Raw genomic sequence first — 15499 nt, forward strand, 5'->3', positions numbered from 1 at the left:
ATAGAACTTTTTGGTCATAATTCCACTAACCGTGTTTGGAGGAAGAAGAATGATGAGTACCATCCCAAGAACACCATCCCTACTGTGAAGCATGGGGGTGGTAGCATCATGCTTTGGGGGTGTTTTTCTGCACATGGGACAGGGCGACTGCACTGTATTAAGGAGAGGATGACCGGGGCCATGTATTGCGAGATTTTGGGGAACAACCTCCTTCCCTCAGTTAGAGCATTGAAGATGGGTCGAGGCCGGGTCTTCCAACATGACAATGACCCGAAGCACACAGCCAGGATAACCAAGGAGTGGCTCTGTAAGAAGCATATCAAGGTTCTGGCGTGGCCTAGCCAGTCTCCAGACCTAAACCCAATAGAGAATCTTTGGAGGGAGCTCAAACTCCGTGTTTCTCAGCGATAGCCCAGAAACCTGACTGATCTAGAGAAGATCTGTGTGGAGGAGTGGGCCAAAATCCCTCCTGCAGTGTGTGCCAACCTGGTGAAAAACTACAGGAAACGTTTGACCTCTGTAATTGCAAACAAAGGCTACTGTACCAAATATTAACATTGATTTTCTCAAGTGTTCAAATACTTATTTGCAGCTGTATCATACAAATAAATAGTTAAAAAAATCATACATTGTGATTTCTGGAATTTTTTTATTTTTTTTTTTTTAAGATTATGTCTCTCACAGTGGACATGCACCTACGATGACAATTTCAGACCCCTCCATGATTTCTAAGTGGGAGAACTTGCAAAATAGCAGGGTGTTCAAATACTTATTTTCCTCACTGTAATCAAGAGTCCTGAAATTCCCTCAGAACAACGACAGATCTTTGTTTATCCACCGTTTCGGTTTGAGTGAACGGATGGAGGTTTGTGGGGTGGAATGACATCCGCCTTTTCTGTGATTAAATTCTTCACATATTTAAGATAATGTTGTGTGTAACTTACTTGAGTATCTGATCCTCCTGCTTGGCCTGCTCCTCTGCCAGCTCAACCTCAGTCACATCCTAGCAGTGGACGAAACACAAAATTTTTTGTGATTATCTGCTGATCCCAGCAGGTGAAATTCCTCCTTTCCCCACATGACAAGAGAGAGGCCAGTTAGAGAGGTAAGATCAGCTAAAATAACTAGCTAGATAAGATGTGGACTGAATATTTTGCTATAGGGTACATCAATAGGTTAGATATTTGCCAATACTGACTAAAGTGCAGTGTCAAGTGAGTATGGAACATTTGTTTTTGAAGTATACTGAATTCTGAGCTGTTAAATAACAAATCTCACATGTGCTACTGTACAAATTTTGAAACTAGCTCTTTCAAAGCACTTTTAAGCTGCCATATCATGCTTTCCCGGACCTGTCTATTTCTATCTCATCTATTTTGGGATTTATTTCCCAGAATTCAGCTACATCCAGAGAACAGTTGTTGCATCCTGCCAGGGTATTTATGTACAACACTAATGGCAAGACAGGAACAACTCTATCCTGTCACACTTACCACCCACACAGTGATGTTAGAGTCTGCTGAGCCGGTCACCATCTTGTCATCTTTGCGGGTAGCGTGGAGACCCCACACTTTGTCCTGGTGGGCGTCCAGCGTCTTCACACACTCATTGGTCTTTATGGTCCACAGCTTTACTAAACCATCTGAGCCACTGAGGACAGTTGGGAGAGAAGAGTTAGAACTGTGTGTCAACAGTTTTTATTTAAAGACCCTACATGGCCGACAAGCAGAAAAACAGAAGGAGATGGATCCACAATAATCCATTTTAAAACATAGGCGGTGTCCCAAATTGATACTACATCTATACTACTACATTCTACTACTACTAATTCTAGTAATTCAAGTTCACACTGAGTTGTGACAAAATAAACTCAAAAAAAGGCAGAGGCAATAAATCGATAGTCACTAGTCGATTAAAATTGATATTAGTCTGCAACAGTTTTGATACATATCATAATCGTAATGTTTGTTTGATCAAACTCATTGACTCTGTAAAGTGTTGAGAAGACAATGCCTTGCATGGGGTTACCTGGAGAGCAGCTGAGTGCCTCGGCTCACAAAGACGACCTTCAACACGGATGCATCGTGACCCTCGAAAGTCTTTAAAAAAATTAAGAGTAAAAAGACAAATAATCATCATTTTAACTTTACAGCCACAAAAAAAAAAAAATAAAATAAAATCTAAATTACAGTCAGGTACATGAATTAATTCATAATTTTATTAAATAATCTTGGCTGTTGTCATCTTTCAGATGTGATGGTGTTATCTTGACATGATTACTCAGGTGAACCATTCCATAACAGAATATCACCTGTTGAATTTAAATTAAGAGATATTGGGCCTTATTTTAACAACAGAATGAAGTGCATGGCACAGTTACGTTCGGTTGTGCCCAACTCCAATGTTTCTAGTTTGATGGCGGAAAACCGGAATACAAGGCGCATGGTTCACAAGGGTTGTACTTAGTCTGTGAATTGGTCATTGGTGTGCTTTGGGTGTAACAAGCAAAACACCAATCAGAGTGTCATCTCGCATTCCCTTTACAAGCCAGGTGTGCTTGTATCTTGGCGTATTGCTTTTATATTACAGATGAATGGATCATTCTAAAAACCATCAGTTGACTGATTGATTTGCAGACTCACAACAGAGAGGGGGCTATGGACAGAAGTATGGACGCGATATAAAAACTGTCTCTGATCGTGAAGCCTAATGTTACTCCGCAGCTCTGTGGTTTATCAGCACTGCATTGTTATAATGAACCGGTCGTGGGTCACATCTCTCCCCTACATGGTTTCTTTATTTTGTGTTTTATTGATGTATGAGTGTTTTCTTTCCTGATTTACTTTGCATAAGTGCATGAAATGTGAGCTTTTCAAAAAGACACTGATAAGAAAGGGAACTTACTGCACATGAATGTATCACACGCACAGCCCACTTAATCTCACCTTGAGGCAGCTGAAGTCTTGTAGGCTCCACAGTTTGGTGGTGCCGTCCGCAGAGGACGTGGCCAACACCTGGTCGACGGGAGAGAAGCAGACGGCCCAGACACCGCGACGGTGGCCCCTAAACACCCCCAGCAGGCCCACTCTCCCCTCCCCCGCCAACGACCACAGCTTGGCCGTGCGGTCCTGTGAGCCGGAAGCCAGCAGTTTGTCGTTGGGTGACACCGCTACGCTGTTTACATCCTGGACAAAAAGGGAGCGAGATGGGAAAATGAGGAATAATCTTTCACATAGTTGAGATTTTGGTCAATTCAAGTTAGGAAATTCATTTTGAAAAAGAGATGGTGCCGAGATGAAGGGGGAAAAAGGGGGTTTTGATTCACTTTTTTCCTCCCCAAGATAAACAGATTCTCTAAATTCCTCTCACTAAACTGCCTCCAGCGCTACCTCACTCAGCTGTGATTGACATCGAACACATAAATCTGCATAAATCTCAAAGTTCCTTGGGAACGTGACAACAGTAGACTTAATTAACATGGCACTGTTCACATATCTGTCTTGTCTAGACACATATCTGGAGTCAGACTTGTGTATGTGTAGCAAGAAATGATAGTGTGTGGAAATCTTTATACCCAGCAACTTGCCAACAGTTCCAGTAGTAAGCAAGCTGGTAGTGGGTTTACTATACTTCCTTACAATAAGAGTCTGCTTAACTGTTCACAAAGAGATAGCTGGAGACTGACCTACAGGATGTACGTGTGTGTGTAGCTGGCCTTTTAAAGGAGAAATCGTACACTCAGAAGATTTGTTAAACTATTTTATATCAGCAATTTGTGTTGAGTTATTTGATGATGTTGTGTTATAATTTACTCTTTTGTGAAACATTTCCCCCTCAACCTGTCCATCAACTTCTTCTTTTTTATTCACTACGATTCCAAGAATGTCTTTACACGTAACTGGGTTACAGTGCACTTGCTGAAGTTACCTAATTTATTATATGTCCTTTAAACAAAGAAATCTGCATCTTTAATGGTGAGAGGGTAATATGAACACAGTTTAAGTAAAAGTCCCGCATTGAAAATGTTACTTAAACAAAAGTATGTTAAGTATTATCAGGCAAATGTACTTGCTGTACTGTAAAAGTAAAAGTACTCAATGCAGAGAAATGGCCACTGTGAGTGTAAATAGTATATTTAATTGTATACTATATATACAGATGGGGAACAAATGAAAGGAGAAACCTGAAGAAAAGAGTGGAGAAATATCTAATGCAGATGCTTCATGCACCAGGGTTCAATGAAAGGATGAATGAAAAACACTACTGTCTTTCTGGTCACCAGATCTCAACCCAGTTTCACACCTGTGGAAGATTTCAGACAAAAGTGAAATGCTCTCCGCCACTTCACCAAATTATATAATAAGCTTTTATCTTCACATCGTTTTAGTGATGTCGGTGAATATTATTACGTCATGTCTGCCTTTGTTTGTTTTTCTTTCCACGTCTTTACATGGCTGAAACCATGAAATGTGGGGTGTTTCTGCAAGAAAAATTACTTAAACAGGGTACAACCTCTATGTCCTGGGCTCAAATGTGGACAAAGACAGTGTCACGTGGTATAATGGATAAATTCATTCAAAATAATCCTTTGAAGGAAGTTTCTATGTTCCTAATAGGAAAAGCAATCAGCTGACAAAATTTTACCTTATCATGTGCCTTCTCTGTGGCGCGGGCGGTCAGCTGATTTACATCAGCTCCTGCCGTAGACAAGTCTGCTGGCAGATCCCACACCTTCACAGTACAGTCCTGACTGCCAGACACTATGAACGATGCTTTCATCCTGGACACAAACACACGCCAACTTGGAGGATCATTACTGTCACACAGACTCATTGATTTCCTTTCCTTCTTTTCACTTACCACTAAAGCCCTACCGATATTATCGGCTGATATAAGCTAAGTGCAGATAAATTGGTATCAGTGTTAGGGATGAAACGATTACCGGTTTAATGATAAACCATGGTAAAATTCCCAACGGTTATTATAACCGTACACATTTTAATTACCATGATAACCGGGTTTGGATACCGCGCTATTATAAACTCACGGCAAACACTGTCCAGCATCAACTAAAGTTAGCGACAGTCTCTCAGAAGCAGGCGCACATGCGCAGTATGTCCTCCTCTGTATTTATGTCAGTTGATGGGCTCGTTGCAGTTACTATCACTGTCTTCTAAAGACTTATTTGTTGTCATGTAATTGTGCATGGGGTCACTGCATTATCTATATAATATAAAATCTATATAATAAATTATATTATCTATATGATAATGCACACTTAGATGGTTTTCATACATTTACAAAAGGAACTGGCTGTTATTTTAATGTTTTTGCAAACAAAATGGTACTTTTTTCCTTGTTTTCAATATAAAACTTGTTGAAATAGTTTCAGTGTGTGTATCAGTACATTTTAATCTTTTTCGGTACATTTTTACAATACCGATAATACTGATAACCGTGATAATTTTGGTCACTATAATCGTGATATGAAATTTTCATACTGTTTAATTCCTAATCAGTGTTTATAACAGCCGATAAATGACAATTAAAAAAAGAAATGGACAGACAGATCCTTCATGTTATGAGTGTTGTCGTTGCATAGTTTGACCACCAGGGGGCACTTTGCAACTCCCTGTCTCCCCTGTTTGAAACGCCACAAATCCAATTCAATTTAATTTGAGTTATATTGCGCCAATTCACAACAACAGTTATCTCATAGCGCTTTTCATATAAAGCTGTACTCTGTGATATTATTTACAGAGACCCAACCAAGATATCGTTTGGGCTGTACTTAACCACCTTATTCTTTGTCTGTGTTGGTACATGTGAAAAGAAACACATGTGTGACTGCAGGAAGTACCTGGAGCAGGCGATGGAGCCCACAGCATTAGTGTGGCTGGAGCCCTGGGCCACACAGTGCACCTGACCACTGTCACTGTCCATCTGCCACACACGCACTGACCTGTCCTAAAGACAAATACACAACATACAAAAATTATGCAATTCTTCTAACTCGTGTATGTTTTTTAAATTTTTAGATTTTTTTCATGTTTATGACTTTTGTATTGTAGAATTGTGTTCAATATGTTTATGTTTAAATAAAATGATAAAACAGTAAAAAGCAATACAAAAAATGGAGACTGGCATTACTGGTGATGTGAACTGTGAGTGCTCTTGTAAAAAAGAGTGAACCTGAAGAAGCCATAGGCGAAATGAGTTGTTCACAATAAATCACAGTAGAGTCATCTCAGTGTGCGGTGGCTTGTGTTTGATTTTTCCTAGCTAAATCCTGTGCTCTACCAGCACCTGACTGTATTTGTTGTGCATGGGGAATTTTTTGTTTTATACAAATATCACTGTTGGCTTAAGTGGGGTTTAACAGCGTCTCTCTTTACAGAACAGCAGATGTTTTGACATTTGTGGGTTTGTGTTGACATTGGAAAGAGTGCCTTAACATAGTTCAGTGTGCATGAGTCTCGTTTCCTCAGTTTCCGTGTGTGACAGTGCAAAGATGTGTGCTCACCTTCGCACAGCTTGCAAAGAGAAAACCCTTTTTGAACACGTCCAATGAGAGGACAGTATCTGTGGGACATAAACCAATAAAGAAGGCAGTGAGTGTCAGAGTAGATAAACTCACTAAATCTGTCCGACCTGCTCAGCAAGTCACTTTTCAACAACACAAACCTGACATAACCCAACAAGCTGAATTTTTCTGATTCTGTTTCCTCTAATGACAGCTTTCATAATCCTGCCATGGTTATTAGAGCCATTTTCATTTTTGCTTTTGGCTGTGTTATTAAAGATTTATATCATGTAAATTAATGTATAATTTTATGTTCACATTAATTAATTAAATGTATTTTACTTTTGTAATATTTTATTTACTTTTTTTTAATATACAATATTTTGTTACAGTTACATTCTCTACATATAAAAGGTTATTATTATCATTATTATTATTATTATCATTATTATTATTATCATCATTATCATTATTATTATTAGACTGTACATTATTACAAGTGTGGTAATATAAGTGTAGTAAGATTTTCATTTCCAAGTCATGGAAAATCTGTATCTGTAAAAATAGACTGAAGATTGGCTGTTTTACCTACATTAACCGTCATGACATCGGTGCTCAAATGTTTACAAGACAGATAACTGAATCAAATCAAGAAAAAAAACATTGATTACACTTTTGTCACTTTTTGCCGTTTGCCTCTGTGGGGCAACACAAACTCACTGCAGCACTGTGGAAACTTTCCGCCCTCTGGTGTATAAATAAACACACTGCATTGTGTTTCACATGCAGGTATTACACCCACACATGCCGCCCTGTTTTGGTGACTGACCTGTGTGTCCGTAGAGGATCTGGCAGCTGTTTGTGAGCAGCTCAAACACCTTCAGCTGGGAGCTGTTGGTGGCCACCACAATGTGGCTGTCACCTTTGCCCAGAAACTTCACATCCAGCACCTCATCACTGTAGCCCACAAACTGTGAGAGGGTGGACAGAGGAAGTAACAGAGTGTCCATGAATTTTACATAAATGACAATAAAAGACCTGGATACCTTATAAAATATAATAACTTCTCTTGCTAAGCACTTCCTTAATTTACAATTTATATTTAAATACAAGAGTAAAGACATCCAGTAGAGATAACTGTTAAATAATAATCCGGCGAGTAATAAACCAAGGCATGTAATGCCAATACTAATTTCAACTTATAATTGAACCAATTGTCAGTGTATATGTAAAATCCTTTAAAGAAATTATGTAATAATATACTAGCAGATGTTTTGGTCTATACTGGATCTAAACATCTTACACATGTGTATCCTCGGTACCCACCTGCTGCTGTGTGGTGAGACCAGGCAACTGGTAGAGCAGTATGTTGTGTTCTGCTGTGACTGAGGCCAGTCTGGAAGAGGCGGGCAGGTGAAGGAGATATGTAAGACCGCGGGGGTCGTCGTCCTTCTCTTCCTCCTCCCCCTCAGCCTCAGAGACAGTGGTGAGGGTGGAGGGGAGGGTCTGGGTGTAGACACAACGCGACGTGCTGGCCTCCCACACTCTCAATACACCTACAAGGGAAGAAGGGGAGGAGAGGTGAGTGACAGAAGCTCGGAGTGACTTCTGGCCTCAAAATCTAGACTCGTGCACGGCAACACAGATTAGACGTTCGAGACAATTAACGAGGCGAACCCTTGCTGCCAGCTGTGATGAAATGCAAGTCTTTGCTCTTCACTCCGATCTCAGAGAAGTCCTCTTTCTCAGGCAGAAGCACAACACCCTCCACAGCCTGTAGAAATAGACAACACACGCACAAATGAGGCTGTAATCTCCCCCCCACACACGAAAGAGTACAAAAAGATCAGATCTTATCATTCTTTGTTATTCAAATAAGACATTATACAGTCTTACCTCATAGACAGGTACAGTTCTCGTGGCTTTCCGAGTCTTCAGGTCCCACACTGTACATATCTGGTCTCTGCCAGAACTGCAAATAAAGATCAGCACACAATTACACACAGCTTTAGAGAAACACCCTAAAACAGCAGTTTGATGTGAGATAACAGCCCATGCGCACCTGACCATGGTGCCACCGTCGGGGCTGAAGCTGAGGGAGGTCACAGCGCTGTAGTGGCTCTGCAGCACACACACACACTGACTGGAGCGCAGGTCCCACAAGCGAATGCCACAGTCCAGAGAGGAGGAGAACAGCTGCAGCCTGTTGATGTCTGGGTGGAACTGGACGAGACTGCAAAGATACAGACAGGACATTTATTTTGTTACTGAATTTAGTTACAAAATGCAGTATCTTTCGCTTAAACCTATTTTTTTCTGTTTAATGACACTCTGCCAAATAAACTAATACATCCATTATTTATTTATTATTAGAAAAACATTAAGACACCAACTTTAAAAACACTTCAGTATTGTGATATCAGAAAATGTGGCAGATTAAAAAAACATTTTTCAGATAATGCCTAATTGAACCAAATGTTATTTTCTTAGATCACTCATGCCACTCAGCTGGTGAACTAGTTTCAGTAGTTGAATCAAAGCACTCCTGATTTTTTAACTCTGCTATTTCCCCACCTCAATAAAGCTGACTATCCAGGAAATGAGCTGTGTACTCAGTCTCCTGAAATACATCTGTAGGAGAAAACTGAAAAGTTGGAAAACTGATAGTTGGCAAGTAATCATGTTTACCTATTCATTTATCAATTAATTTCTGATCAAATCAAAAGGCAAAGTAGAAGTATTGACTGTGTTTAGACAACATCTAACTGTGGAAAATGCATTCTTTTGTTAAATGAAAAAATGGTTTTGTAGAAAAACATGTTCATGCATCTTAAAGATACTGGGAAAGTAGGAATGGCACACTAATCATGGATAAAAAGAAAGAAACAACTTCTGTCAATGCATATTATTCAGAGAATTTGTAGTTCTTAGATATCTGAACTCACTGTATAACTCCAGATGACCCTTTAAGGTTGTGGGTGCAGTACTGCTTCACTACATCCCAAAGCTTTATAGTGCCATCACAGCCACCTGTGAGACGACAAGAAAACAAACTTTGCAAACTGTACAGCATCTATGTAGCAGAGACCAGGCAGAAACATGGGACGCAGCTTATTGTCATTAATGATGCATTTGCTGACCTGTCGCCAGGAGTGTAGAGGTGGAGTCAAAGGTCATACTGGCTACAGGAACAGTGTGAATGGCCCTCCAGGAGCGTGTACACTGAGCTTGCCTCCAATCCCACTGCTTCAGCAGCAGAGCTCTACTGGCCGTTACCAGCAGCTGTGGTGTGACACAGAGCAGAGATATACACACAAACTAAATACCGTTTTACAGGCCAATATGATGAATTCACATCATGAAGTTTGACTGAAGCAGTGGCAGGCGGTTCAGGTGTTTGCTTTACCTCGTCATCACAGCTGAGTGCAAAAGACGTGATGTCCTCTTGATCATCCTGCAATATGGACAGACAAGACAGAGAGGTTCTCAGGATGATCAAAGGTACAAAATGCTATCAGAAGATGGGATGCATTTGACATTATCAGATGTCAACAATAAAATATCATGGATGATGCAATAATATCCAAAACCTATTTTCACTGTGGTGGTTATTGTAAAAGAGAGTAAAAATGCAGGCGTCCAAGTGAAATCATATTTAGGGCTGGGGGAAATCATATTTAGAAACTGACAAGCTCCCAGAGCTATCTGACAAATTGCCTTTTTTACCCAATATCTTCAGCATATTAACATCAAAAGTGATTCAAAACAAAGCAAAGCAGCAAATCCTTACATTTTAGAAGCTGGAACCAGAAAAGATTTTACGTTTTGTTTAATAAATCACTAAAATTATTATTAAAATTGTTGCCATATGATTTTCTGTCAATGGACAATCAATTTATCCTTTTAGCTCGAATAATATTACCAACAAACCAATACTATAACTACAGGACTTATCATCAATAAACTTACTCCAAGTCAAAAATTTTAAAAAAGCCTGTTCAAGTTTTAAATAGAATGAAAAGCTTGTATATAAGCCATACTTTGACCTTCTTTAAAAAAAATTTACCTGTGTTGGTTTGTTTATTTAAATTTTTGGCACAATATAAAATAAAGGCACAAGTACCCACGCTGGCAGGTAAAAGTCAGCAACACAAGCTCTATTCTGCTGAGAGTGGTCTCTGAAACAGGGGCTCTGTTGTTGTAAACATTATGGTTGCATGGCTCCGGCCCGCAAAGGTAACCCATTCTGGACTCACATGCTCAACGCTGTGGACGATCTTCCCTGTACTGATCTCCAAAACATTGACACGAGATCCACAAGTGCAAAAGATGTATTTTTCATCTTTGCTGATCTGAAAAACAAACAGACAGAGAGGTTAGAGGGGCGGTCAGACGAGTCTACATATCAACATCAGTTTACTGGTCTTGGTTAGTGCCAATTTTGATCTCTGCTGCATTGCTGTCGGTCATTCTCATTTTAATCTGTCATTCGCAAGTCCCCCACCTTTATGGCAGTGCATTACTGAGTCAAGATCATTTCAGGCAGGTATGTTAACGTTAATCCACACTGATTTAGACAGAAAACACAAACAGGAAAACTCACCTGCACTTTCCCTCCTTTGTAAAACGGTTCTATTTTGCTGGAAACAACGTAGCTGTAATGGAAAAACAGGAATAAGACTGTACGTTTTAGCAACTTTAAATGACACTTTAGCCTAGCTTGCGTTAGCCAGCTATCAAGATTTGCAGCCTGCACGCGCCATGCGTCAAAAACTTACTTTGTTTTGAACTGAAGATTGGCGTTTGCCATCTTGCTCACGAGAAAACCAAAACCTTAATATTTTGGCAGCTATGGTGACATAAATTACTTATTCCTCACTTCACACGTTGGATAAAGTCAACACATCCATCCAGCATGTGGATAACCGAGTCGCACCCATTGTACGTCATGTGGGCGCACTGAGCTGTGATTGGCCAGACCGGTTTGTTCGTGATGCTGTAAAATCCCACTGTCAACATGATTCATTTCTTCTTTTTTTTTTTAAACATGTAAATTCGTAGGGTTTTTTTAAAATGAAAATTAAAGTTTATAAGTAAAATGTGTGAATGCCATGTGATCACTACAGTCTCATAATTAACTTTGACTTTTAAATTTTGCCCCCTAGACTCATAACAATAGAGTCAGCTGCAGCTATTCATGTTTAAAAGTTCCCTGTTTGACGCGTGGAGGCTGAAGCTTTGGTGCTAGAACAGCAGGGAAAGGACGGGCTCCATAATGAGCGCCATTATCTCCCTTCGTTTTCATAATTTTCTGTTTTCATTTGTCCGCACACACACAGACACACGGTCGTGTTCCTGTTTTGTCAGGAATGTTCATGTGTGTTGTACTGATAAGGCGGGTGTGTGTTCCATATGTGACATGTGAGTGGACCGATATGGAGTAAACCAGAGCCGGGAATGGAAACACGGTGAGGACAGGAGATTATCATGGTGAGTAGGCAGGAGCCTCTGTTTATATGTTGTTGTTTTATTTTTTAAATCTAGATTTTATTCTTCCGTTTTGTGGACAATTTAGAAACTATTACACATCCTTAATGTGAGAACAGCTACTTTGTTAATTTCTGTTGTGAGCTCTGAAATTTGCTTTCCCTTATAAACATAGTCTCAAGTTTTAATTTTCAGTCAATATTTGAATTGATCAAAAATGCAATTGAAGAAGTACTACCAAACATCACCTGTTTAGAACCATTTTGTAATTATCTCTTGTTTTGAGTGGGGAGAAAACTGTTTTGGCAGAATTACACCTTGTTATCATGCAATCAGTCATATGACTTTCCAGAACAATTCTGTTTTGTCATCTCTTGCCTTTATATTGAAAACACTGTGGACCTATTGTGGGCAGCGGTAGAGAAAATACTCACCTGTTGGTACATAACGGGTCACAGTCTGTCCAGCTGACGCAACTCTACTCTTTAATGTCATCCTGAAATACATGATCATGATAACCCAATATAAAGTAGTATTTATGTTGGCCATATCTAGGCGGACCCAGAGGTGTCAACACAGAGTGGGGGCTATGACGTGGAGCTTTTTGTGGACACTCCAGACTACGATTTGATCTGCACCATATGCCAGGGGGTCCTCAGGTGTCCAGTAAGGGCCGCATGCCACCACATCTTCTGTAAGAAATGCATCTTACAGTGGCTGAAGAGGTACTGAACATGGATCAATACCACTGCACAAAAAACATTGTAAAATTGTACTATATTGGATTTTTCTTCATGTCTGGTCCATACAGATGAGCAGGATTAACTGTAATTTGTCCTCTGTAGGCAGGAGACTTGCCCCTGCTGCCGGAAGCCTGTTAACCCGAGCTTGATCTTTGTCATGTTCAAGCTGAGCAAATCTATTGGACGCATGAAGATCAAGGTAGTAAATGGAAAAAAGAAGTTGTACATTTGCATATAAATTTTAGTCATCAGGGTTGAAAGTACTCTCTTATGTACTGTAATTTTGACAACTCTCATTTTAATTGAATGGCTACATTAGTGCTTTGGGAGAAAAAGGAGGACCAAACAAACAAACAACATGGCCTAAAAGCGGACCCCTTAAAGGGGTCCTATAGGTTTTTGCTCTGGGAGTTTATGAATTAGTTTATAGGGTGCATTCATGTGGGGACGTTATGGCCCTTTTAATGATGAATATGTGTAATTAAAGGGATGCAACTAATATTATTTTCATTATCAATTAATATGTACATAATTTTTTCAGTTTATCAATCAATCGTTTAGTCTTTATAATGCCAGAAAATGTTAAAAAATGTCCATCACTAGTTCTTCGAGCCCAAGTTGAGGTTTAAAAGTTTCTTGATTTGTCCTACTAACTGACCAAAAAATATAGAACAGAGAAAATCTGCAAATCCTCACATTTGAGTTTCAACTAATCATTCGACTAATCCGTTCAGCTCTATGTAACTAATTGTTAATCTAGTCTTGTCTCCAAAAACATGAATTTAACTGAGCTCTTTTCAACACAAGTAATATCTTGTGGAATGTAACTAAAACATTTACTCAAGTGCTGTACTTATACTATTATTCCACTACAGTTCAGAGGGAAATTTTACTCCACTACAATTATTTGACAGCTTTAGTTAGTAGTTACTTTACAAATTCACATTTACATACAAAACACATGTTGAGCTTAAGAAATATGAGTTTAAAAAACAGTTTTTAAAAAAGTTAGCACCATCATGGCCATCTACAACAGTAAAATGCTACTTACATATTAATCAGTAAAAATACTCAAATAATAGGCCTCTATATAATAATACCACTTTTACTCTGAATACCAATACTTAGTTGAGAAGTATTCTCTCTGCATGCTGCAGGCATATGAACCAAGTCTTTTACAGCTATTGACTTCTTTGTATTTCTCCTCATTTGGCCTCTTACAGTGTAAGAATGAGATCCGTGGTTGTGCAGAGACCTTCCCCCTCTCAGAGCAGTACTGCCACAGCATGAGTTGTCTGTATGAGCTCATCCCCTGTCCGTACCAAGGCTGCCGGGCGCAGCTCCTCCGCAGGGACCTGGAAGTCCACGCACGCCACTGCGAACACTGGCGTCAGCCCTGCCACATGGGCTGCGGGACAATACTCTCCCACCGCACCCAGCCTCAACACAACTGCTATAAACAGCTGAGGCAGGAGTATGAAGCCAGACAGAGGAACCACAGGGCCATTGCCACCGCCCTGCAGAGGAAGATGAGGAGGATGCAGAGCACCATGGCCCACATGAAGAGGCAGATAGGGCTGATCTGCGAGAGCCTGGAGGTGATGGACGATCTGCACGAGGTAGAAGAGGAGGACCTAGGGGAGAGCAGTGGCAGCTCCGCTGGGACTCCAAGTAGCAACAACAGCAACTGCTGAGGGACGAGTCAGTTACTGCTGCTACTGCTGTGTATAATTTCTGCATGTGTTCATTTCTTTGAAGATGTGTGTTTTTGAATATGCAGGTAGGTATGTGGTTAAAATGAGTGTCTAACACTTTTCTGCTGTAGTTTAAATTATTATGTAAATAAAGCATTTAACGTTACACTGTCAGCCTGATCTGCATTCAAGAAATGAGTGGAGACAAATGAGTATTAACACACTAATGGGTCTGTCAACAAAATATAAATCATGACGTTATAGGCCAGGTTTTATTTTTCAGCGTAACAAGGTTCAACATTGTTTATTATTGTTATTATACTGCACAAGGTTGCATAATGAAATGAAGTTTGTTGTCCCTTCATGCTAAACACACAGAATTTAACATATAATTAAGTGCATATTGAAATATGGTAACATATAAAATGAAACAGTTATTTATATAGGCTACATAAACATACACACCCTCAACACCTGTACTTACTATAATGCAAAACGTGGGACTATCAGTGAACATAAAGTAGGCATGTGACTGCATACAGAATAAATACATAAAAGCAATAAAATTATAAAATGTATCAGGGACAAAGTCTCCCAACAGAATGGCAGTTTTTCTATTGCAGAGCTTTTTACTGTAAGAGAGTTTCTACGGTAATGAGTTGTTTTGTTTTGTTTTTTTTTAATGCTAAAATATTACCATGTTCAACAATATTATCGAAAACAACCACCAACTCGAATTATCCAGGATCTGAAAAGCTGCCGGTAGGGTCACTAGTTAGCAGATTTTCGCTTAGAGGAAATATCGCGATGACAGCCCTACATAAAACCCGGCGGGACTTCACGCGGTTCTTCTTCCTGTTATACAGATCACGTAAGTTGCATCTCTTCTCGTTTGTTCCTATCAAAATCCTTCTTTATCCCGCACATCGTTCTGCCAAACATATTTATTGCACCCACAAACTACAACCTGAGTATGTTATTTAGAAATCCTGCCCATATTTATGGGGACAAGGAGACCGAGTTTGAGATATTTGTAAATATTGAAGGAAAAT

General features: G+C 39.7%; 2 protein-coding genes across 2 annotated transcripts; one reads left to right on the forward strand and one right to left on the reverse strand.

Annotated features, from left to right (window-relative positions):
* Window positions 1-940: 940 nt before the first annotated feature.
* Window positions 941-11486, reverse strand: tbl3 (transducin beta like 3). The gene is made up of 18 exons (XM_046028471.1): window positions 11302-11486; window positions 11127-11178; window positions 10780-10875; window positions 9930-9977; window positions 9664-9805; window positions 9469-9553; window positions 8586-8756; window positions 8420-8495; window positions 8201-8297; window positions 7850-8079; window positions 7353-7494; window positions 6524-6582; window positions 5861-5967; window positions 4645-4780; window positions 2946-3185; window positions 2029-2099; window positions 1494-1650; window positions 941-1003 (listed from the first exon to the last, which is right to left on the reverse strand). The coding sequence occupies exons 1-18, from the start codon at window positions 11331-11333 to the stop codon at window positions 941-943; spliced, it is 2004 nt and encodes a 667-aa protein (XP_045884427.1). The 5' UTR covers window positions 11334-11486.
* A 157-nt stretch (window positions 11487-11643) lies between these two features.
* rnf151 (ring finger protein 151) lies at window positions 11644-14621 on the forward strand. The gene is made up of 4 exons (XM_046028483.1): window positions 11644-12013; window positions 12566-12735; window positions 12856-12952; window positions 13977-14621. The coding sequence occupies exons 1-4, from the start codon at window positions 12011-12013 to the stop codon at window positions 14445-14447; spliced, it is 741 nt and encodes a 246-aa protein (XP_045884439.1). The 5' UTR covers window positions 11644-12010; the 3' UTR covers window positions 14448-14621.
* Window positions 14622-15499: the final 878 nt, after the last annotated feature.

The sequence above is a fragment of the Micropterus dolomieu genome, linkage group LG02 (genome assembly GCF_021292245.1).
Source record: "Micropterus dolomieu isolate WLL.071019.BEF.003 ecotype Adirondacks linkage group LG02, ASM2129224v1, whole genome shotgun sequence".
Classification (NCBI taxonomy): domain Eukaryota; kingdom Metazoa; phylum Chordata; class Actinopteri; order Centrarchiformes; family Centrarchidae; genus Micropterus; species Micropterus dolomieu.

Bases quoted from the DNA above. Each gene is read 5' to 3' on its own strand.
- tbl3 (XM_046028471.1), bottom strand. From the start codon at position 11,333: ATGGCAAACGCCAATCTTCAGTTCAAAACAAA. The intron at 9,554-9,663 runs GTCAGCAAATGC...GTCGTCTCACAG, and splicing joins CTCTACACTCCTGGCGACAG to GTGGCTGTGATGGCACTATA. The intron at 1,004-1,493 runs GTAAGTGTGACA...GTCCACTGCTAG, and splicing joins CTAACATCACTGTGTGGGTG to GATGTGACTGAGGTTGAGCT.
- rnf151 (XM_046028483.1), top strand. The intron at 12,736-12,855 runs GTACTGAACATG...TGTCCTCTGTAG, and splicing joins ATCTTACAGTGGCTGAAGAG to GCAGGAGACTTGCCCCTGCT. The intron at 12,953-13,976 runs GTAGTAAATGGA...GGCCTCTTACAG, and splicing joins TTGGACGCATGAAGATCAAG to TGTAAGAATGAGATCCGTGG.